This window comes from Marmota flaviventris, chromosome 3 (assembly GCF_047511675.1).
Source record: "Marmota flaviventris isolate mMarFla1 chromosome 3, mMarFla1.hap1, whole genome shotgun sequence".
Lineage (NCBI taxonomy): Eukaryota > Metazoa > Chordata > Mammalia > Rodentia > Sciuridae > Marmota > Marmota flaviventris.
Genome location: NC_092500.1, coordinates 30312442 through 30337333, shown reverse-complemented (window position 1 = coordinate 30337333; position 24892 = coordinate 30312442). Strand labels below are relative to the sequence as shown.

General features: G+C 37.6%; 1 protein-coding gene and 1 pseudogene across 2 annotated transcripts in view; one reads left to right on the top strand and one right to left on the bottom strand.

The window, feature by feature from the left end:
• Nucleotides 1-24892, bottom strand: part of Poc1b (POC1 centriolar protein B) — an 85824-nt gene that overhangs the window by 45176 nt on the left and 15756 nt on the right. For both annotated transcript variants that reach the window (XM_027955437.3, XM_027955512.3), the window contains 2 exons: nt 18660-18831; nt 14419-14598 (listed from right to left, as the gene is read on the bottom strand). In XM_027955437.3, the coding sequence (XP_027811238.3) occupies nt 14419-14598; nt 18660-18831 (352 nt within the window). The remainder of the gene's footprint in view (nt 1-14418; nt 14599-18659; nt 18832-24892) is intronic.
• On the top strand, nt 6061-7141 carry LOC114088281 (nocturnin pseudogene; annotated as a pseudogene).

Here is a 24892-nt window from a genome sequence, read left to right as displayed (position 1 = left end):
ATAACTTCCAGGATGTGGGGAGGCCAGAGAGCTCCAGTGGACTGAAAGTAGGACAACTCGTGTAGACAGGAGAGAAGCTCCTTCATGGACAAACCTATCCCCACAGGCTCTATTAGCAAACACGAGGAAGATCTCAGACACCTCCTCCACTGCTTACTGCTTTTCAGCTGTCTGTTCTTCTCAGACCCTTTTTTTTTTTTTTTTTTAAAGAGGGCCAAACAGAAAATGAAAGAAATTTTTGACTATTAGGAAACTATGAATAGGTATGTTTACTTTTAACATTCAGCAATACCAAAAACAAAAAACAGATTTAAGTCATAGGCTGATCACATTTCAATTTCCTTTATAGTTTCCTTCTACACCCAGAGTCCAGATTATTGTAAGTCATTAATTAAGGGTGTGGAACATAATTGGAAGTTTCTTTTTGCACCAACACCCCCATCCCACTCTTAAGGTTGACCTAAAAATAATTCTTCCTGAGAGAAACTTTGAATCTGGCATTTATGATTCACCATGTAAGAAGAAGGAAAAAAAAAAAAAGAAATATAATTAAGGTCTATGTGAAATAATCTTTCAAAATTCATGAAAATAGTCTTGTAAGTTAATCTTCCATGCTGTATAAAATCCATCTGATTTTATAACTGATAGTATTTTATTAATCTTTTTCTCCAGAAAAAGTATAAGAAAATAAAAATAAAAGAAATATAGAGAATAATATTACAGAAATGCACTAACTAGAGGAAACTTATAGAAACTCTGGGGAAGAAAAATCTACTCAGTAGCCACATGAAAATAAACTTAGCATGATAACTAAAAATAACTAATGCAGGAATCAAATTGTTTCTTCTTTTTAAAAAAATGACAATGTGAATAGTTGAATCATGAAAATATTTCTAAATGATGCCATTTTGAGAAAACAATAAAGAAAAATGTCTAATAAAATGGAATGATCATATAATAACAAAGTACAGAAATTTCAGAGCATATCCTACCTCTATCATCACATTATTATCCTACTCACATTTATTGAGCACATGGGCATTCTAGAATGGTTCTTAATATTTTACCTATAGCAACTAATTTAATTTTCAAAATAATCCTATAAAACAAGGTGCTATTGCTTGTCTTGATTTACATTTGAATAAACTTGGCACATGAAGTTTAGGGAACTGCCAGTCATGTGGTCAGTAAGGAGAGTTTGAACCAGGTTTGAACCAGGCTGTTTCCATAGCCCAACTTCAGAACTAATTTGCTAAAGTCTCTGACAAAAAAAAAAAAAAAAAGTGTTTTCAACTTCCCAAATTATCTAGAACACTGAAAGTTCCAGGTGGCTTCTGTGGAAACCACAGATTGTTCTAAAGTAGATGGATATGGTAAGGCAGTGAGCTTAAGAGGGCCCAAACCATACTTTAATAAAAGTGCATGTGTGCTGCCACAGGCTGTAAGGAGAACAAGCATGGTTCCTGTCCTTGAGGAGTTTTAGGGGGGAGATATTCATTCACTGAGTCATTCAAAGACTTACTATGCACCTGCCAGTAGCCAGCACAGGCAGGACCCTGGATAACAGAAATACAGTTGTAAATAAGATTAATAAGCTCCCTGCTCACATGAAGCTTTCATTCTAGGGAGGTAGGAGGACATATAAAAGATATAATTTAGATAGTGATACAAGAAATGTACCAAGCCAGGCATGGTGGCGCATGCCTGTAATCTCAGCAATTTAGGAGGCTGAGGCAGGAGGATCACAAGTTCAAAGCCAGCCTCAGCAACTTAGCGAGGACCTAAACAACTTAATGAGACCCTATCTCAAAATGAAAAATAAAAAGAACTTGGGAAAGTGGTTCAGAACTAGGATCAATCCCCAGTTTAAAAACAAGAAAACAAACAAACAAACAAACAAACAAAACCCACAAAAAAAACCCAAAAATACCAAAAAAAATTTGTAATTTGTCAACAGAAGCTTCTCTGAAGAAACAGAATTTTAAAGAAACTTGTGAATAAGGAAAAGCAGGTGATCTTGATTAGCTAAAAATCATTCTGAGCAGAAGGGTTCAAAGTCTGGGAGTAATTTCCACACACAAAGAGATAAGTGGGGGCCAGGCATGGTGGTGCACCCTTGTAATCCCAGCAGTTTGTGAGGCTGAGGCAGGAGGATAATGAATTCAAAGCCAGCCTCAGCAACTTAGCAAGGCCCTGAGCAACTTAGCAAGACCCTGTCTCAAAATAAAAAATAAAAAAGGGCTGGGGATGTGGCTCAATGGTAAAGCATCCCTGGGTTTGATCCAACCCAGAGACAGAGATGAGAATGAGATGAGTGGAGGTGGAGGCTGAGAGAAACCCGTACCAGAGGGAGTGAGTTTCCATGTTCAACATAATACACCCACAGCGAGTGTCAGGGTTAAGGCCTTTGCCCTTCTCTATATACTACAATTCCTGCATCTGTTTCTTAACCTTTGGAGGGGTTGAAAGTAAAAATGGTGGTTTCTATCTCCTCTTCCCTTTTATTTGTAATCTGAGACATCAAAAATAGATTAGCATAAAAAAAACAGCAACAACAAAAACCAGGCCTCTCATAGAGCTGCTAATTTCAAGAATGTTAAGATATAAAATTTAAGATATAAAATTTCTATTAAGAATTAGCAGATTTCTGACTATCCAATTCAGTACCACCCAGACGCCTTTAAAACTTCCTGAGAGTGTGTCACCAACATGGATATTAGTCAATGGTGACTAATGGATCAGCAGACAGGGACTGTCTGAAAGGCACCTGTGAAGTCAACTGAAGTAATCCTTCAAGAGAATGAGGACAATCTTGTACTTTTTTCTAGAAAAACTGGTTCACATGTCCTTGAGAGTAGCCCAAATTATATAACACAAGTTCTTTAACTTGGAGTCTATGAGGTTCCTGAAACAGCATATAAAATATTGCCTATGTGCATAGACAAGAGCTCTTAACACTGAGCTACAGTCCCAATTCTGCTTTGGAAATTTATTATCATTAAAATAAATTTTCTATGAAAACATATTTCCAGGCTTCAGGATTCTAAGATGAAACAAGGCAGTTACTGTTCCATGTCTCATAAGAAACAAATCATGAGCATGAGGAACTCCGAAGCCAACAGATTTTCAATAGGAAGAGAAACAGTCAAAGGTAGTAAAATAAGATGGCCCAGTAAGCAGAGTCCTGAATTCTAGGGCTAGAACTACAACCAGCCGACCATGAAATCTTGTGAAACTCACAAATATATAGGCATAATGAGGGAGTCTGGATTGTATTCAGACCTAAAATTTTCATATATGCATTAAAAAATTTGGCAGTCTCAAAGTCTGCTTTAACAGAATTTGGTGTTTACTTATGGAAGGTGAAATTCAAGGCAATCAACAAAGTGATTTTTTTTTTTTTAAGTGTTGGTCAGTATTAGAAGAGAAACCATCTGTTGAATGTAGTTAACAGGATTAATTCCTACAACAGCTAAGGGACAAAAAAGCAAATGAAAATAATATAAAAAGAACAAATGTACCACGAAACATGCTAATAGGTTGTTGGGTCATTTACTGTTTATGTGCAAAGACTTCTTTCTTGGGATCTCTAGCCATGAGTACAAGTGACCCCTGGGCATCTCCTCTCAGGTATCCTGCAGGTGCTTCCAACACTGAACTAGCCAATCAGTCCTAATCTTCCTACCCCTCTGCTCCTTCAGCATTCTCTTTCTCAGTGAATGGGTTTCTCAATTCAGAAACCTAGGAGGAGTTCTGCTTGTTTCTTCTTTTCCTTCCAATTCCCCACATCCCAATCCATTATCAGGTCTTGACTCCTTTTACCATAAGTGGCCCTTCAGTCTTCTGATCTCCACAGCAACAAAAGTGATCTTTAAATCTAAAACTGGGTCACTTTTCTGCTTAAACCCTTCAATGGTTTCATATCTGCCTTGAGCAAAAGTCTGACATCCTTCCCATGACTTGCAGTAGGTCCTCCTGGACCGGCCTCTTGTCTCATCTTCATTGCCCTACTCTTCCTGGCACTGTGCCATCTTCTCTTAGGTCCTCACATGCTGTTCCTAGTGTCTCAAACCCTGTTCCCCATTCTTTACATAGTTTAAAATACACAATAGGATTTTATATATCCTTCAGTGTCACTTCCTCAGAAGCCTTCCTCAGTACTAGCACCTGCCCCAAATAGGTTAGCTCTCCAGGATGTGGTCTCACAGTGGCCCAGATTCACATTTACATCACATTCGCCACTGAGTGTTCTGTTTGCTTCCCTCAACAGAAGATGAGAGAGGCCATACCTGCTTCATTCATAGTTATATCCCAACACAGTGTCTGGCACTGAAAAGTTCCTTGGTAAGTATTTAGGGAATTAAAAATTATTTTAAAAGAATAGAGACTAATTTAATATTATATATAGCCAATGAAAGCTAATGTTTAAAATATTTTTAATTTGTTGGATACAACAATGTGAATACACTTAATGCCATAGAACTGTATGCATAAAAATGGTTAAAATGGTAAATGGTAATGGTTATATAGATGGTCCTTGACTTATGATGGCTGGATTTATGATTTTCAACTATACAATAGTGTGAAGGCCATGCATTCAGTAGAAATGATTCTTCAAATTTTGACCTCTTTCCAGGCTAGAAATATGAGGTACAAATTGTCTCTATGCTGGGCAGCAGCAGTTCACTGCAGCTCCTAGGCATCGATGCAGTGACCAGGGGAACAACTGACAATCTACAACATATTGTGCTATGATGCTAGAGTGTGCAGTAGGTTAGATGTATTAGAGATATATTCATCTTAATGTTTTCAGCTTATGTTGGGTTATTGGGATGTAATTCCATCAAAAACAGAGAAGCATCTATATATATTTACCATAATAAAAAAAATCTTTGTAATTCAGAAGGTCAAAAGCTCACTTGTAATACTACCGAATGAAAATCAAAAGCCCATCTCCTTCCCCCTAAAATTAGTGCAGGATAAGCAATAATGTTGGAAAAGTTCTCTCATCATTAATTTCTACTTGTTTTTCTCTAAGGACATCATAAAGAAACATGTATATCACAATATACACCACTTAAAATATATAGGGCTACAGTAATTTAAACTTTGAGAACAGTTCTAATGCAACTAAAAGAAGATAAATTTTGTACCTGTACATATATTTAAAATCATAAATGTCTTCATCATTAAAGAAAAATCATTTTTAAAAAAACTGGTAAATATTAAAAAGGCTAAAAGTTCAGAATCTCATCACCCAAATCCAATCACACTTAATATTTTATGAATGATCAGAACCTTATCTTTTGCTCATGTATAGTCTTTTATACTATAATCATAAATTCTGAATTGTGCTCCTCATGTAAACATTTTTTCATGCCATAACTTCTATATACCACTACTTTAATGGCTACATAATAATCTAAATATCTTTAATTGGTTTTTTAATTTGGCAAATTGGTTCTTTCTAATTTCTGAAATTACACTGACAACAATAACTTTCAATACAAAAAAGGACTTATTCAGTATAAATTCCTAGTTGAGGAATGACTGCAACAAAACTCCGATATTTTTACAAATAAATTTCAAAAAAAATTTTTTTAAACTACATATATATATATACACATATATACATACATACATATATATATATACACATATATTTTAAAGAGGGAGAGAGAGAGAAAGAGAGAAGTTTTTAATATTTATTTTTCAGTTTTTGGTGGACACAACATCTTTATTTTATTTTATGTGGTGCTGAGGATTGAACCCAGCGCCCCATGCATGCCAGGTGAACGTGTTACCGCTTAAGCCACATCCCCAGCCCAACACTAATATATATTTTAAAAGTGCGAGTATATTTCCCAGTAGGACAACTATTTTTAAATATTAATTTAAATTAAGATACATGGTCATAAACAATGGTTAGTCCAGAAAACTCAACTATTCATTTCTTCTGGCACTAATGGCTACTGTCTCTGTAGCCACGTATAATAACTTCATAGAAAGTACTGGGGTTCCCCTGCCCGAGATTGTCCCGCTCCCAAGACCCTTGGTGCTGAGAGGTCGTGTTCCCAGAGAGCATGCCCCATGGGAAAAGGCACAAGCAGACTCTACAGTGCTCTCGCCAAGACACTGAACAGCAGCACTGCTTCTCAGCACCTAGAGTATTTGGTGTCACCTGACTCAGAACATCTGGAGCCCATTGATCCTAAAGAGCTAGGAGCAGGGCTGTACTTATCTTCCCAGTTCCAGAGGGACTTTGTGGATCTGAGGACAGATTGCCCCAATAACCACTCACCCATTAGGGTCATGCAATGGAACATCCTCACCCAAGCTCTTGGAGAAGGCAAGGACAACTTTGTACAATGCCCTGCTGAAGCTCTCAAGTGGGAAGAGAGGAACTATCTTAGACTGGAGGAAATCCTTGCTTACCAGCCCGATATACTGTGCCTACAAGAGGTAGACCACTGTTTTGACACTTTCATCTGCTCCTCAGTTGACTGGGCTATCAAGGTACCTTTTTCCTGAAGCCCTAGTCACCTTGTCTAGATGTCAAATACAACAATGGACCAGATGGATGTGCCTTATTTTTTCTCCAAAACCGATTCAAACTTGTCAACAGTGCCAATCAGGCTGACAGCCACAATGCTAAAAACCAATCAGGTGACCATTGCTCAGACCCTAGAGTGCAAGGAAATCAGGAGGACAGTTCTGCATTGTTGTCACCTACTGTAAAGCATGCACTGCCTGGGAGCGGTTTCAATCCACTCAGGGCTGTGACCTTCTCCATAACCTGCAGAACATCACCCAAGGTGCCAAGATTCCCCTGATAGTTTATGGGGATTTCAACACAGAGCCAACCAAAAAGGTCTACAAACACTTTGCTTCTCCCATCCTCAATCTGAATGGCACCTACAAGCTGCTAAGTGCCTCTGTACATGACCTGAAGATCTGGACCTGGGGGGAATGCAGGCACGCCCTGGATTACATAAGGTATTCCGAACATGCTCTGAGCCTGCAGTCGGCTCTCAATGAAGAACAGTGACCCAACTGGCTTCCATCATTCAATTACCCCTCAGACCACCTTTCTCAAGTGTATAATTTCAGCTTTAATGAGGAACCTGGCAGGCTTTTCTAAAAGCTGATCTAGTCTTTTTAATCACAGGAGTCTTACCCAGGGGTGTGTCAGGAAACTGAAATATAGGAAGTTGCCTAAGGAAGGGTTCCCAGGTTCTGTCATGTCCCTTCCTGCATTTCCAACATGCCCTTGGGAAAGGATCCTGTTAGTTCACAAACCTTTTCAAAGAAAACCTGTATCGAAAAAGATGTTTGCATTCCAGTTTTAGCTTATATTATTCTCCCTCCCTTATAATTACATTTTTCAATCTGCCATTTAAGGGCATTCAGCTGGGCTTATTTTGAAGCTTTTTCAGTTTGCCGACAGTTTAAAAACCTGTGGACTTGCTTGAGTCCTCCGTAGTTAACATTAAGTATGTAGAAAAATTTCCCTAGATCGCATTTCAAGTTATTTGTGAGTTTTTCAAATGTCACCAAGGTATGCATGGCAATATTTATTATTCTTATATCTTCATGTAAAACTAAATTATAGCATTATGAGCATTTTTGAACCATGCAAAACACAAGCTATAAAGTAATTTATAGTAATTTTCTTAAAGCTTTAAAAAGTTTTCATCTGGTTGTCTAACAATGTGTACAAAGCAGCTGTTCAGCCTGGAGGGGGTTTTGTTATTTAAGTCTACATATCAGAACTCTGAGAAATTCTTCATAAATACTCCTCACTCTGCCTCCATGTTTCCCATTATCATGTTTCTTGAAGAAATTCTAGTTAGTTTTCCATTATATAATCATTGCCATGTATTGTACTTTTTCCATTGGGATAATACTGGCATACATTTGAAAGTTACTCATGTCATCATCACTTGTGTTGGAATGTGCTTTTCACAATAATTATTTAGGAGCTGTTATGTGGCAGTGGCTAACAAAAGCAAGGAACTTCTTTTCAAAGATGTGAAGGTTGTTTTTTGTTTTGTTTTTTTGATAGTGGGGATTGAGCTCAAGTGCTTTACCACTGAGCTACATCTTAGCCCTTTTTCTTTTTTTTGTTTTGAGACAGGGTCTTGCTGAGTTGCCCAGGCTAGCCTCAAACTTGTTGCCTCAGCCTCCTGAGCTGCTGGGATTACAGGCATCACCACCCTCAGCCAGAGATGGAAAATTTTATAGAAAGCCTGTAATTGGGCTGTCATAGAAATTTTCTAAGAAGGCCAGATGACTGTGGTTTAAAACATCTACAAAGAAGACTGTAAGAAGTTAAAAATAACCTGCAATTCTCAACCATCAGAAATAAAAGTGATAAAGGTAACAGGTGAATCCTCTTCCAAACAACATAATCCATCAGTAATAAACTGGTAAATATTTTATTGTATGAATTGTAAATATTTAAGATTAATAAATGGCCTTTTAAAGCTAGAAGAAGAAGAGGAGGAGGAGGAGGAAGAGGAGGAGGAGGGTAAGTACTGGACACACAAACAGACACAGAAATTTAATTATGTAAGCCCATGGCACACATTTAAAATCTTTATACTAAATGAAGAAATGACTCTGCTGATCCTCTACATTCATTTAGATACCCTGAACATTCCCTGGGAGTGGTATCACTTAGCCAATTTTTAATGTTTGCCTGTTTAATTCATATACAATTTTGTAAAATACATGGTATGAAATAAACACCCAACTTTATATTTTTCCAAATAGAAATCTAGTTATCTTCATTACATATTAAGGGTTGGGGATGTAGCTCAGTGGTAGAGAGCTTGCCTAGCATGTGCAAAGCTCAGGTTCAATCCCCAGCACTGAAACAAAACAAAACAAAACAAACATATTAAATAGTTTGTAGACTTTCCCACTAATTAGAAATGTCATCTTTATCTAAAACAAGTTCCCATATATACATGAGTCTGCTTCTGAGCTTTCCATGACCTATTTTTTTAAATTCTATACCATTATGACCATATTTTAATTACTATAATTTTATAGTATGTTTCAAGAGCTGGTTGGACAAGTTTCTTTTAAATTTTTGTTCTTGTCAATATTTTTCATGGCTATTCTTACACGCTTATATAGTACATCCATGTAAACTTGAAATTAGCTCCTTAGATTCCTTTAAGAGAATTTCCTTTAAGAGAACTTCCAGTTCTGGCCATGGTGGGGAGAGTAATGGTTATCAGACTTGCTCCTCAATGATAAAAATCATACAACTGGGCAAAATACATGAAGCAACTATTTTTAAGCACTAGGAAAGAGATTTAGAGCTGGGAATCTTGAAAGACAAGAAATGTGTGAAATGACCATAAAATCCATTTCATACCAGATTTCTTCCTTGGGAGTACTTTCCAAACTATGGTACATGGAAGTAGAGCCCAAGAAAATAGCAGTCTTACTGGGCAGCGAAACAGAAATCAGAATTCAAAACTCCCAAATTCATTCATTCTTTTCTCTATCATGGTGCTGGTGATCACACTCAAGGCCTCATGCATGTTAGGCAAGTGCTGTATGGAAGAACTACATCTCAGCTCTGATGCTCAAGTTCTATCCACAGTTTGCTGACCACGAGGCATTCAGTTGAGACCCTAGAAAGTTCAATGGCACTATACCCCACAAATAAAAGCTACTCTAAATCCTTTCTACAAAAGCTCAGTTTTTCAGCAGAATCTAGCTGGGTCAACAGAAAGTTAGTTCCTTATCATAACAAAACAATACTTTTTAGACAATGACAGCAGAATATGTATTCTCAAACATTTAACAATGTTTGGGAACACAATAAAAAAATCACAGGACATACAAAGAAGGAAATTTTCACTTGGAAACTAAACTACATAGATGTTAGAATTAGCAGATGAGGATGTAAAATAATTTTTGCAAATATGTACAAGAATTTAAGGGAAAAGATGGGCATCATGAATGAATAAATTGGGAACCTCACCAGAGAAATGAATGAATAAGCTTAACAGCAGCCTGAACACTACATAAGAAAGGACCGGTGAACTTGAAGAGAGGTGAAAGAAACTATGCAAACTAAGCACAGGGAAAAAAAAAAGTTTGAAAAAATGAACAAGTCTCAATAAACTATGGGATGATGACGAGTGGTCCAAATATGCGAATTTGGAATCTCAAAAAGTGGTAACAAATTAAGGAAGAAAAATATATGAATAAAATAACAAAAATATTTCCAAATATGATGGAAAAATAACAATTTTTAGATCCAAATAGTTCAATAAACTGCAATAAAATAATTCCTAGGTCCATCGTGGTCAAATTGCTAAAAACAAAAGATCTTAGAGCAGCAGAATAAAAAGATACATATACATTACAGTAAACATGACTGTTGCCCTCACAAAAAAAGATAATACAAAGCGGAAGAGAATAGAACAAAGTCTTAGCCCATTTGGGCTGTATAACAAAATACCACTAGGCCTTATGAATAATGTAAATTTATTTCTCACAGCTCTGGAGGCCAGGAAATCCAAGCTCAAGGGGCTGGCAGACTTGTTTTCTGGTGAATATATTTTTTGAAATATTATATATAAAATATCACAAAATTAATTTAAGAGTAGACTGTGATAAGAAAGCATACTATAACCTCTAGAGGTTACCACAGAACACAAAAATAGGACAAAGAAAAAAGCTAAAAAGTCAGTAGAGGAGATAAAATGGGATACAAAGAAATACTCAGTACAAAAGGAAGATAAAGAAACAAAAACCAAATGGAATAGAAAACAGTAAGATGGTAGACTTATGTCTAATCATAGTTACATACATTTAAATGACTATGAACTCCAATTAAATAGCAGAAATTGCAGATCCAACTACTTACTAATAAAGTTACCCTCTGGCAGTCAAATACATAAAGTGCATTCAACAGGTGATAGTAGCTACTGACAGTAGCAAATTACCAAAACTAGGTGCAAATGTGTGAAATGACTTGAATACCACCTACAAGGAACTACAAAATCTCTATCAGGAAGAACTGAAACATGAGAGCAGCTAATAGTTAACATTAATTGACTCTTCATTAACTTTAATCTTCAAAAATGACTACATGATGAAAGTACCTCCTCATACCTATTTTATAAAGGAGCAGACTAAGGCCTAGAGAGGTTAGCTAAGTGGCCAGGATCACATGACAGTGATACTGAATCCATGGAAGATACTATATCCACAGACAGGAGGTGTCCAGCAACAGCAGGAGGCAGAGTCAGTGGGCAGGTCTCCCTTCTGGCCACTGGATTGTACCTGACCAGCAGAAACAGTCATGCATCATCCTAGCAGGTGTGGGGGAAAGGTGGGCCCATCTCACTTTTGAACATGAGGAAAATATCCATCAAGATTTTTTCAACAAACTCCTCTTGCTTTATAGTTCCAGGCCTCATTAAACAACCTCTGATTACATTCTGACTCTGTTGGCAAAGTAAGAAGGCCCTAATTAAGGCATGCAAAAGTTCTAGGCCCTCTTGCAGTTACCACTATCATTAAATAAGTAAACTGGCATCTGGTTTGTTTCAGAGTCTGCTAAATTTATTAAGCATGACTCAGTTCCTGCTGAGTTTTCTCACCTCTGGATGCAGTCTGAAAAAAGGACTTTAAGTCTTGTAGATTTTTAGAAGAAAGTCCTGGATTAGGATGATTTCATCAAGGTTAAATTCTCACAGGAAGATGAATAAATAGTCTGGGGGCCTGAGTGGTCACTTGGGCCAACTAGTCATTCATCTGTACTGTCCTGTTCTAACTACAATAAGAGGAGTCAAGAAGAAAGATTATAATAAACATATAAGAAAGAATTCAAGAATGCTGTAGGGCACATATATAAAGTGGTCAAAAAGATGAAATCCTTAATCATTAAATTTAAGCAAATTATTTATCAAAGTACATTCCTCCAGGGAGGCTGCTTCATTTCCCCATTTCTTCCAATGACTGATATATATATTATCTGAGAGTTATCATAAACTAAACCACCTTCATTCTTTCTGGAAGGAATATACTTGATAAATAGCACCTATTATTAGAGTGTAAATGAAACATTCTGTTTGCTTAGTTAAGTCAATATTCAATGTTTTTCCTTATTGCCAAGAACTCTGGTGAGGGACACTTGGGCACTTGAGTCATGATCAACTCAAGTTACATAATGTCTTTAAAAACTCAGGAAGATGTCCAGTGATAGTGATGAGAGAGATGGCTAAGAGTTGTGTAGTGACCAGCATGTGGGAGGCACTATTCTAGGTGCTATCTCTATATTTACTCATTTAAATATTTTAACAACCTATGTGGTAGGTTACTGTTATCATCATCCTAATTTAGAGGGAAGAAAACTGAGACACTAAGAAGTTAGGTGACTTCCCCAAAGGTCACATGGCTGATAAGTGGTAGGCTTGGGTTTTGACTTATATATTGAGGTCCAGAATCCATGTTCTTAACCACACGCTATACGTTATATATAAAAATAACACTGAGATTGCCAGAGCCCAAAAGTGGGTGAGATCTTTAGGGAAAAAAAAATCTATTGACAAACAGTATGCTTTTCTATCTCAGCTCATTATCCTAAGTTATAATCAACACCTCCTGAGCAACAATGTCCCATTGAGACCAAAACAACAGAGGAGAGTATAGGCTGTAAGAACAGATAGCCAGCTGGACTTGGACTCCCACTCTACTGCTTCCTACCTGGGGACACTTGGCATGCTATTTCACACAGCAGGCACAAGCAGGGAGGGTGAAGGGTGAATTCCTCCCCCCACACTCCCAGTGACCATGTCTGTGAAGCACCCCTTCTGTGAAGACTGTCCTTTATCCCAACACCCAGAGTTTACAGTGGGTACGACACTGCTTCTGGCCAAGGAAACTGGCCCAGTCAGGCATTGGAGATGAATTGAGGAAACCTCAGCATCTCACTGCCAGGTGGAGGGATGGGCACAACACGTCACCTGAGCCCAGTCACCAGGGCCCTTTTCTAGCAGAAGCACAGAGGATGGGCTTTTTCTTCTCTACTTACAAAGCTATGAGGATTTGGAGCTAGCTGTGGCCTCAGTACTGATGTGATTGACAGAATGAAGCCTCCATATGGAGAGGCCAAGAGACAGGAGACAAAGTCCCTGGTTCTAGTCTTTCCTTCCCCACTCTGAGATTATCAAACACATTAGCCAATTAATTAACCACCTTGGGAAGAGAAACTGAATTTATCTGGGTTTCTATTATTTTCAACTAGATGATTACAAAATTTAACTTTGAAACTCACTTTCCTCATCTGCAAAGTGGGGTAAATAAAAGAGCCCTTCCTGCCCAGGAAGTTCTGATAAGGAAATGAGATGGGTGTGTGAAATACTTTGGCAGTGTACCTTATGCACAGGAAGGGCTTCATGGCCATTAGCAGACAGCTAACAATAATGCCTACAGTAGCATTTGTTTACCATCAGACTGTTGCCAAAGATCCTGGAGTCCTTCTTGCCTCTGTCACATTAATGTCATAGCAAGTACTGTTGGTTGTAACTTCAAACTATTTACAAACCAGCCACTTCTCATAATCTCCACTATCCCCGCAAGGATTCAGGTAGGGACTTGGACTGCAACAGTTCCCTAACAACATCTCTCTTCTTTTGACAGTCTGTTATCCACGAAGCAGTCAGGATGATCCCATCCCATGAAAGTAGAAGTCTGAGAAAGGAATATGCTACAGTGGCATCTCTTCTCACTAAGGTACATGTCAGAGCTGTCCTTGTGCAGGGCTTTCCTACTCCAGTTCCATGCTCCCAGCTCCTTGATTTTCCTCCAACAAACACCAGGTTCCCCCTTCCTTTCACAAAATTCTTCAGGCTTCATCCCCTCCCTTCCCCTAGCTTTGTGAGGCCACCACTGAACACCTATTTAAAACTTCACACCCACTTCCATCCCAGCTCTGTTTCCCTCTATATTATTTACCACCATCTGACATACAGTGTCTATTGTCCTAATATTTTAATTGTCTGTCTAGAATGAAGTTCCATGAGAGCAAGTGATTTTTTTTTCTTAAAGAGAGAGAGAGAATTTTTAATATTTATTTTTTAGTTTTCGGCGGACACAACATCTTTACATCTTTGTTTGTATGTGGTGCTGAGGATCGAACCCAGGCCACACGCATGCCAGGTGAGTGTGCTACCGCTTGAGCCAAATCCCCAGCCCCAGAGAGCAAGTGATTTTGAGTGCTTTGTTTTCTATTGGTCTCAGCACATAGCTGTCACACAGTAAATATTTGCTGAGTGACTGAATGAATATATCTTCAATCCTCTTTCTCAAGGTTAAGAAGCAAACATGGGCTGCAGCAGAAAAAGGTGGGGAGTGGAAGTCTTATATGAAACTTTTTGTACTTACTTGGCACAGCGTACCCAGTGTGTATGTCGGTACAAGGAATATAAGAAGCGCTGGCGGAACATGTTCCATACTTTGATGGATTTATCTTCAGAAGCTGTAACTAGAAACTGGCCATCAGATGAAAAGTCCACACTTCTAACTGGAGCTGTATGAGCTCTAAATTCTGAAGATTTCCCTTTTCTAGAAAGAGACCATTTAATATTAATAACTCATTCAACTTAATTATAATAAATATTTAATCGGTGCATAGACTTTGAAACATATAATAACAGATTAACTCTTGTAAAAAACATAACAGAAGTATGAGAAAGTAATGTTGTGCTGTATTCTTCATAAATATTATCTAATATTGATGAGGTAACACAACTTGCAGTCCCAGTATATACCTAAGGACTTGCTTACCTTGTAGGAACAATCTTACATGCATGAGCAAAACAAAAGGATAACAGCAAAAATCTACATCAACACTCTGAAATTTCAGATTTTTTCTTCTGGTCTAGGGAGGCAAAAAGATAATAAATGGAAGAAGTATTTTGAGGCATTTGAAAAGAAGCATAAAAATAGTTAAAAAGGATCAGGCTACATAGTGTTGGAGTTATAGGTTTGGGAAATAATACTTTGTGTCAGTGTTCCTAAATTCTCAAGCCATCTTCAGATGACACTATATCCAGGACTTAACAATTTTTCCTTTTAGAAAATCAAAAATGTGGATGTGTAACCGATGTGATTCTGCAATCTGTATTTGGGGTTAAAAATGGGAGTTCATAACCCATTTGAATCTAATGTATGAAATATGATATGTCAAGAGCTTTGTATGTTTTGAACAACCAATAAAAAAAGAAAATCATATTTGTATTAATGATACATGATGGGAATATTTTCATAACTGTTTGAAAAAGATCGGGCAACAGAATTTAGTCAGACATATACATCTGTCTCGAATTTTCAAATGTTCACCCTGATGTCCCATCGTCTGAACTTCACCCTGTATTTTTCTACCTTGGCTGATTAGAGCAACATCCGCCTATCTCCAAGCCAGAGGCCTGGAAGTCACTCTCAACTCCTGCCACTCCCCACTTCCTTCTATACCCAGTAAGTCAATAAATATTATTGTTAATTACCACATCCTAAATATCCTCTGAATACCCTCTGCTTTCTATCCTGGCCCTGCTTGCCTTCAGGTACATATATATCCTCAACACCCTTCATCTAGATTATTGCAAAAGCCTCTTAACTGGCCTCTCTGCTCTAATCTTCTATCCTCCTCCAGTCACCTACATACTGTGCTTATTACCTTGCTAAAAGTGCCACTCCAAGCAAATAAATCCCTGTGTAAACATGTCACTGGCTTCCTCCATCATAAAATGAAACACCGAGCTCTTTGGCAAGGCATCCTACCATTGCACTGAACTTTGTACTCAGAATGGTCACAGTGCTTCAAACACACCTCCGCCTTCTCAGGCAAGACTCGTTCCCTGTCCCCAGACCTCCTTGACCAAGCTGCACAAGTTCAGTTGCTCCCCATCTGCTGTAACTATTATACCTACACTATATGGAGACTTCTAAAAAATCGACCTGTTTCTGTTTACTAAGCAGTAGGTTTTTTGAGGACAAAAATGATGATCTATTTATCTCTTTAAGACCAGCACCTAGCACAATGTGGGACATTGAAAAGAACTCAATACTTTTGTTGAATTCCACTGGGAAGAATCAATACTTAAAGGTTCTTAGATTTAACCTGGCCTGCTTGTCTAGTGCCCTATAGAAGGCAAAGGTGACTTAATTATTAATCTCTATCACCCAACATCTGATAATCCATCAGGAGTAACTGAAATCAGTATAAACAAAAATTAGGAGGGAGGGCTGGGGTTGTGGCTCAGTGGTAGTGTGCTTGTCTCACATGTGTGAGGCCCTGGGTTCAATCCTCAGCACCACATAAAAATAAATAAAATAAAATAAAGGTATTGTGTCCATCTATAACTGAAAAAAAAAAAAAAAAAAAAAAAGAGGGAGCATTCAGAGACTAGTTCAGTGAAGTCTCAAGTAGATTTCCATGAACAGAAATCGAAAGTATAGTTTGGCCTGAATTCAAGCATAAATCCTGGGGATAACAAAGACAAGACTTGGCATCTGCAATGATGGGAAGTCATGAGATGGCCAGCTAGTACCATCAAAATCTCCCCCTACTCCAGCAGCCCATCTGCTGGCCGTCCTTCTTGAAGGGCCTCTTTCTGAAGGCCCTCCTCTATGCTGCAGGCTGACCTGACCACTGCATCTTGTCTCAACAGTAGGCAAATGAGAAACAAAGATAGAAGTGCTGTGATCACAGCTGTTTTTCCTCCCTGTAAATCTGGGCTGGAGTTATGACTTACTATGAGCAAGAGAATAGGGCAGAGGTGACACTGTGTACTTCAGGCCTACCTTGAAAAGTCTGCAGCTTCTCCCTTTATTCTCTAGAAACTCACCTGTCATTTATAATAAATTTGAGGTCCTCCTACTGGAGGGGGAGAACCCAAGGCACCCAGGCCAAAAGCAGCACCAAGCCCAAAGGCCTGAGGCCCATGAGGGAGGCCTTAGACCCACCTAACCCTATTTCCAGGTTAACAAAGCTGTGTGAGTAATCTCAACATACTCCAAATGGGGCAGAAGAACCACCCAACAACCAATGAAATTGTGAGAAATGGTAGTTCTAGTATATTAAGCTACTAGGCTTTAGGGATTGTTATGCAGATATAGACAACTGATCACTGATACATCAGCTTTCTTCTTGTTGCCATGATCCACCATTACTCTAACCCTACTGCAACACATCATTTAGAAAGAGCAACCAGACATCTACACAAACATAATATCTGTACTTAGATCAGGTATTACAAACTAATGATTCAGTGTGCTTTTATCTCATTTATCTATATACAGTTTGTTTAGTTTTCCTTGAATCAGCAATAGGAAATTGAGGCTATGCTGTACTGGAGATTTAAATAAAGAAGAATAAGAAAAGGCATCAGGGATATAGCTCTGTGGTAGAGCAAGGTGTATATAAGGCCCTGGGTTCAATCCCCAACATAGTAAAACAAACAAACAAACAAAAACAAAACAAAACAAAAAAAACCAAATAGCAACAATTAAACTAGTCCTAAATCCCCAAAGTTAAGGATTTGGAACATGCTTCTCCTTTAGGACTCCAAGCCAGTCTCTCCCTCTTCTACAGTATCATCCACATTATCATTGCATCATGTCACTTCTCTTTGGTAGTTTTTACTACCATCAGATTTCTCAGCATGGTGTTTCCCTTAGGTGGTGGCAGAAAAATGTGCCCACTGGTAAGGGAAAGCCCTGTGAGCTTTCCTTCATTTGGTAATACCTAGGCCTGTTCAGTCACATGCTACAAATCAAATTCTACCACAAAAGGGTCAAGGAAAGTCCTCAAATTCTTACCCTCTAACATATTTATGGAGGGAAGTGATATGATGTGTGAGATTTGTTCTAAAAATCCTTCAGAAATAAAGTGGGGGGAGATGAAACAAGCTTGGCAAATAACTATTGAAGCTGGCTGATAAGTATAGTGGGAAAGTTATGCTATTTATTTTTTCCTGTATTTTTGAAAATTTTCAAACTCAAAAACTTGAAACTTAAAAAAAAATCATGGCTTCATAATTGTTTAAAATAACTGGGCAATCAGCTATGGCTTGAAAAGTTTCTTACAGAGAGATTCGGCATAACAGGATATGACCTTAGCAAACACAATTGACACTTTTGTTAGAAATGTTTTTTAATTAAAAAATTCTGGAGCCCCAAAATAAATGATACTGATTAAAGAATAGTCCTGGCACAGAGATTCAAGAGCCCCTGAAGGGTTCATGAATGGGCGTTAGGAAGTTCAGAAAACATGAACTTCTGACATACGCTAATGTGTAGCTTTCTGGGGAGATAATCGAAAACTTACATCAGAGTTACAAAGAGACTGCTAACAACCACCATCCCCCGCAAAACACTTGAAACATATTATGCATATTTCCATATTAGAAACAATTTTCAAAAAGAAGACATGAACTAAAGAGGAAAAACTTGTATGAAATAGTTTGACTTTGCAACCAGGGCAGCACACCTGGTATGTGACCAGATTCAGTGCAAGTAGCTGGGAGTGGAGGCCTTCCCAAAGAGTGCACTGGGAGCAGCCAGGTTCCAGCCTTCTTTCACATTCCTAAATCCAAAGTATATCAAGCATTTGTTTCTCTTACTTATCAGGAATCCAAAGTCTCACGGTTCTGTCCCTTGAGGCAGATGCGAGTAGGTTTCCAAGGGGAGAAAACTGCACACTGGTTACAACATCCTTATGACCCACATATCTGAAAGCTCTAGCTTGCGGCTTCAAATTCCATAGCATGAGAAACGTATCCCAAGAAGCAGTAACTATCAAGAAACAGAAGAACAAAACCACTGTTTGTTAAAATGCAAACATAGGCAGGTCTCATTACAATGGGAGGCACATCTAATAACAAGGTGTCCTGGTAACAGTGGGGCGGCAGGCTGCAGAGCTGACCAGGTAACAGCAAAATTATTTTTTAAAGATACTCAAAGCTACATCATGATTATGCAAAACTGGCTGTGTCCTGTGTTACCACACAACAGAATAACTGTGCCCAGGATTAAATAAGAGCTTAGAAACTATTTACTAGAGGAAGACAGCACAACAGAACAGAGTGCTCAATACTGAGGGTCAGCTCTGTCTCTTACCCTCTGAGTAACTGGGAAGCTACCTGATCTTCCTGATGAGGGCTGCATATGGTTTTTGTTGTTGTTTGTTTGTTTTGTTTTGTTTCTGAGAGGGCGAGATGAGATAATTTAAAAAACTAATTATTTGGAAATAATGTCACACACAGTTTACAAGAATAGCAAGTAACATAAAAAAAGCCCTTTATCCAAATACTTCTGTTAATTTTTACCCCATTTGGCTTATACTTTTTCCCTTTCTCCTTGTACATGAACACTTACATGCACACACAGACAAAAAAACCCATATAAATTTTTTCATGAACTATTTGGGAGTAAGTTATGTAAATAATGACACCTTGATTCCTCAATGGTTTTGTGTTGTCCTAAGAATAAGGACCTATTCTTGCCTACCCATAGAACAACTGTCAGTTTAAAAAATTAATCATAGATGCAATACTTTAATCTACCAACTGTATCCTATTTCTGTCAATCAATCCAGAAAGCTTTTATATCTGGACAAGGTGATGTTAAAAGTCTTCTTTACTCTGAAATTTTATGACATTTCATATTTAATAAAGAATCAGGTGTCAGATATTAGCTCTAATAAATTCAGAAGAAGAAATACAATTGATCAACAAATATATGAAAAAATGTTCAATATCTCTAGCAATTAGAGAAATGCAAATCAAAACTACACTGATTAGATTGGGTAGAGAGATGTGATGGGAGGGGAGGGGAGGGGAAGGGGGGATAGGAAGGGCAGCAGAATAAAATAGACATTATTATTGCTGTATGTATATGGGTGACTGTATGACCAATGTGATTCTGCAACCTGTACAATCAGAAAAATAAGAAATTATACCCCATTTGATTCAAATATATGAATTGTCAAGATCATTGTACTGTCATGTGAAACTAATAAAAAAAATAGAATAAAAAAAAAAGAAAAAAAATAAAGTTCTGAATCAGGCCAGACTGAAATGTTTCAAAATCAAGCTAATACTCTAATTATAACCATGAATTTCCCTAACAAGTTGAAATTTTGATTTAAAATGCAGTAATCTTGAATTCTAGCCCAATCCTTATCTTCTAGAGAAAAAACACTCATTTAGCATAATTGTTCAACATAGAATTTATCAAGTTCTATGTCTTCCTGCTCTTAGTTGGGTGTGTTCTTTTGATGTTCTGAATTCCATTTAGATTTGATTCTCCATTTGTACAGGTTTTTATTATTATTACTATTATTATTATTATTCATGTTGGCAAGTAATATGTTTAATCCCCTTGAGTAGCATAGGATGGGCATGGAACATGTAACATTTTAATAAATGTATAAGTTTTAAATAAATAAATGGGAATTAAAAAAAAAAAACTACACTGAGATTCCATCTCGCTCCAGTCAGAAGGGTAATTATCAAGAACATAAGCAATAATAAATGTTGGTGAGAATGTGGGGAAAACAGTACACTCATACATTGCTGGTGGGACATCAAATTGGTGCAACCACTAAGAAAAGCAATATGGAGATTCCTCAGAAAACTTGGAATGGAACCACCATTTGACCCCACTATTTCACTCCTTGGTTTATAACCAAAGGACTTAAAATCAGCATACTATAGTGACACAGCAACATCAATGTTTATAGCAACACAATTCACAATAGCTAAATTGTGGAACCAACCTAGATGCCCTTCAACGGATGAATAGATAAAGAAATTATGGTATATATACACAGTGGAATATTACTAAGCCTTAAGGAAGAATGAAATTATGGCAGTTGCTGGTAAATGGTAGGAACTGGAGAATATCATGCTAAGCGCAATAAGCCAATCCCAAAGAACCAAAGGCCAAATGTTTTCACTGATATGCAGATGCTAATTCACAATAAGGGAGGGGGGAGGCTAGGGAAGAATTTTAGATACTTTGGGCTACACAGAGGGAGGGGATATAGGGATAGGAATGATAGTAGAATGAATAGGACATTATTACCCTATGTGCATATATGATTACATGACCTGTGTCATTCTACATCATGTACAACCAGAAGAATGAGAAGTTAAACTCCATTTATGTATGATGTATCAAAATGCATTCTGTCATGTATAACCAATTAGAACAAATTTTTAAAAATACATGATGTATATATTCTGCATTGGTTTGTTTCTGAACTACACAAACACACACGTATTAAAAAAATTAAAAAGCTCTTATGAGAAGGAAAATGAATGTGATCAATGGTGAAAATAAATGCCTTAGGCAAGGAATGAGCAAATAAACAAATGAAAGACAGATCTATATATGATATGCATATAATCCCCCAAAAATCCCAATAATAGGAATCAGACAATGAGAATCACTAAGTCTATAGAATGCTGAGAAAGGATATAACTTTGTAAACTTGAAATACAATTAGCATCACTATTAGAGGAGAAACAGGGCCTGGCTTTATAAGGCTACTAAAGCCCTATAAGTTTGTTAGCCAACATGTAAAATTCACATGGACTTAGCTTAAACTTATTTCCATGTAAACAGTTAACATGAATTTATAAATTTTAAACTACAATGCCACTTAGCAACCTTTTAAAAAAAAACACAAAAAGTTGATGTTCCATTATAGCTCAGCCAAATTATAAAATATTCAAACCAGGGTCTAAATTATCTGGGACTAATGTAGACAAAACAGGGAAACAATGAGTTATCATATGTGTCATGCTTAGTGCCCTACTGAGTTTTAAGCATCATGCAGCAACAAGATATACACAAGCAAAGAATCGCAATATAGTATGGGAGACATCGCTAATATCATACACATACAGAGGACTTTTATGTATTATTTAGTCTTGAATAGTGGATGAGGTGATTTAAGTGGTCCTTTCTAAGGAAAGTACATCTCTGTCAAGAGCTGAGTGAAATGAAGAATGATCCCATGTGGAAAACTGAAGACAATAATGAACTTGGGAGAATGAGGAATGGTAAGGAGGCCAGAGTACCATGGTGGAAAGGAAGGGGAGAGAATAGTGGGAGGGAAGTAGCTATTTTATTCTAAGTTTAATGAGAAAGTGAATTATTTTATTCTAAGTGCAATGGGAAACCATTGTATGATACGGTTTGAAAATATTTTCATTCTGTTATTAGGAAGAGAGAGTCTTTTCAAAAAATCATGTGGGGTAAACTAGATTTTAAGAAGAAAATGAATCTTGACTTTATATTATAAATAAAAATTACATACAGAATTTAACTTTGCATATTATATACAAAAAATCAGCTCTAGGCAGATTATAGATCAAAATGTGGTAGGTTGGGCTGGGGATGTGGCTCAAGTGGTAGCGCGCTCAGCTGGCATGCGTGCGGCCCGGGTTCAATCCCCAGCACCACATACAAACAAAGATGTTCTGTCTGCCGAAAACTGAAAAATAAATATTGAAGTTCTTTCTCTCTCTCTCTCTCTCTGTCTCTTAAAAAAATGTGGTAGGTAAAACAATAAATTTTAGAAGAGAACAAGTTATCTTCATGACCTTAGATTAGGCAAAGACTGCTTAAGAAGAACATGAAAATTACTAATCATAGTGAAGAAAATAACAATTTGTAGTATACTAAAATAACTAAAATTATTCATTGAAAGAACTACTAACCAAGTGAAAAAGAAAGCCACAGAGTAGAGATGATATATTCATCCAACATATATAATAAAGTGTGGTTAGACAGAATCTACCAATCTACAAAAAAGTACATTATCCAATTGAAAAATAGGCAAAGGGCTTAAAACAGGCCTTCATAAAAAGAGGCTATCCAAACAGCCAATAAACATATGAAAAGGTGCTCAATTCCACTAGTGATCAATAAAACACAAGATCACAATGATATATTGCTACATGCTCACTCAGAATGGTCACAGTGAAAAAGATCAAAAGTAGCTATTTTATTCCTAGTTTAATGAGAAAGTGATCCTCAAACCTTGGTGGGGATGCAGAATGACTAGTACTCTCATATGACTCAACAGTTACATTTCTAGATACATATGCAGCAGAAATTCATGTTTGGCAAAAGGCATGCACAATAACATCGGTGGCAGCACTATTCAAAACAGATCAAAACTAGTCCATCAAAACAAACTGCCTACATTCATGCTGTATAACTCCCGTATGATTAAATTTCATTTGCATGATGTTTAAGAAGAAGCAAAACTAACCTATGAAGTCAGAAGTAAATATAGAGATTATTTGGACTTCTATAATGTTGCAGTTTGGATAAGTGTCCCCTAAAGGCCCACATGTTAAAGGCTTGGGCACCAGCCTGTGGTACTATAGTGCAGTGGTGGGACTTTTAAGATGTGGAGCCTAGGAGAAGAAAGTTAGGTTATCTGGATATGACCTTGAGGAGATATTAGGACCTCAACCCCTTCCTGTCTCTCTTTGCTTCCCAGCAGCCACAAGGTGAGCAGTTCCCACCACGAAATGCTGCCTCACCACAAGTCTGAAAGTGACAGGGTCAACCAACCATGGACGAAAACCTCTGAAGCTTATGAGCCAAAATAAATTTATCCTCCTTAAAAGTTGCTTATCATAGTAACACAAAGCTAATGCATGGCAATATTGGTAATGCTATTTTCTTGTTTCAGGTATTGTTAAATGGGCATGTCACACTGTGAAAATTTATCCAGCTATATACTTATGATTTGTGCAAGTTTTGGGCACATATTTATTTTTCAAAAAAAGAGTTAGAAAAGATATAAAAATGATCACTCTAGCTATTATGTGGAGAATATAGTGAGAATAGGGAGACAGAACTGAAGGAGGAAATCAATTCAGAGGTTTTACAATAATCTAGTCAGTGTAAGGTAGCAATCTGTGTTAATCAGGTTTGTGTTACTCTGACTGTAAGAAATACCTGACGAGAACTACTTATAGGAAGAAAAGTTTATTTTGGCTCACAGTTTCAGAGATTTAGTCCATAGGGAGCTGACTTCATTGCTCTGGGCCCAAGGTAAGGCAGAACATCACAGTGGAAGGGCATGGTGGAGGGAAGCTGTTCTGTTCAGGAAGCAGAGAGAGAAAAGAGAGGCGGCTGCAGAGAAAACGCACCCTTCCAAGGCATGCCCCCCCTCCTCCCCCCTGACCCACCTCCTCCAGCCACACCCCACCTGCCTACAGTTAGCACCCAGGTAGTCCATTTGAACTAGAACATACTGATCAGGTTACAGCTCTCACAATCCAATCATTTCATCTCCAAACATTACTGCAGTAACAAAAGAGCTTTTGGGGGACACTACATATCCAAATCATAATAGAGTCCAAACTAAGTTTGAGGACATAGAAATGGGAGAGGTAGTTAAAAGCAAGACACATTGTAGAAGTAGAGTCTAGGGGCTTGTTATCAAATTAGTAGTGAGGGAGAGAAAAAGAGAAGCAGCAAAAGTGCCAGGCTTTTGGAAGGAACACCCAGAAAAATCCTAAAGCCATTTAATGAAATAGGAAGGGCCAGAAGAGAAAGGGGTCTGGAATGAAGCGGGATGGTGTAAAAATCAAGAGTTTTAGACATAGTGAGTTTGAGATGTCAACCAGACATACAAGTAGAAACATCAAGTAGGAAGATGGATATACCCACCTGGAGCTCAGAGAGAGGTTTTGACTGTACAGTATGGTAATTAAAAGGACAAACTATAGAATTAGACTTAGGTAAGGTGGCATTTCAGAGACCTACTAAATATGATACACCTGAAACAAAAATGTCCCAGTTACAAAAGTGTAGCCCAGGGAAC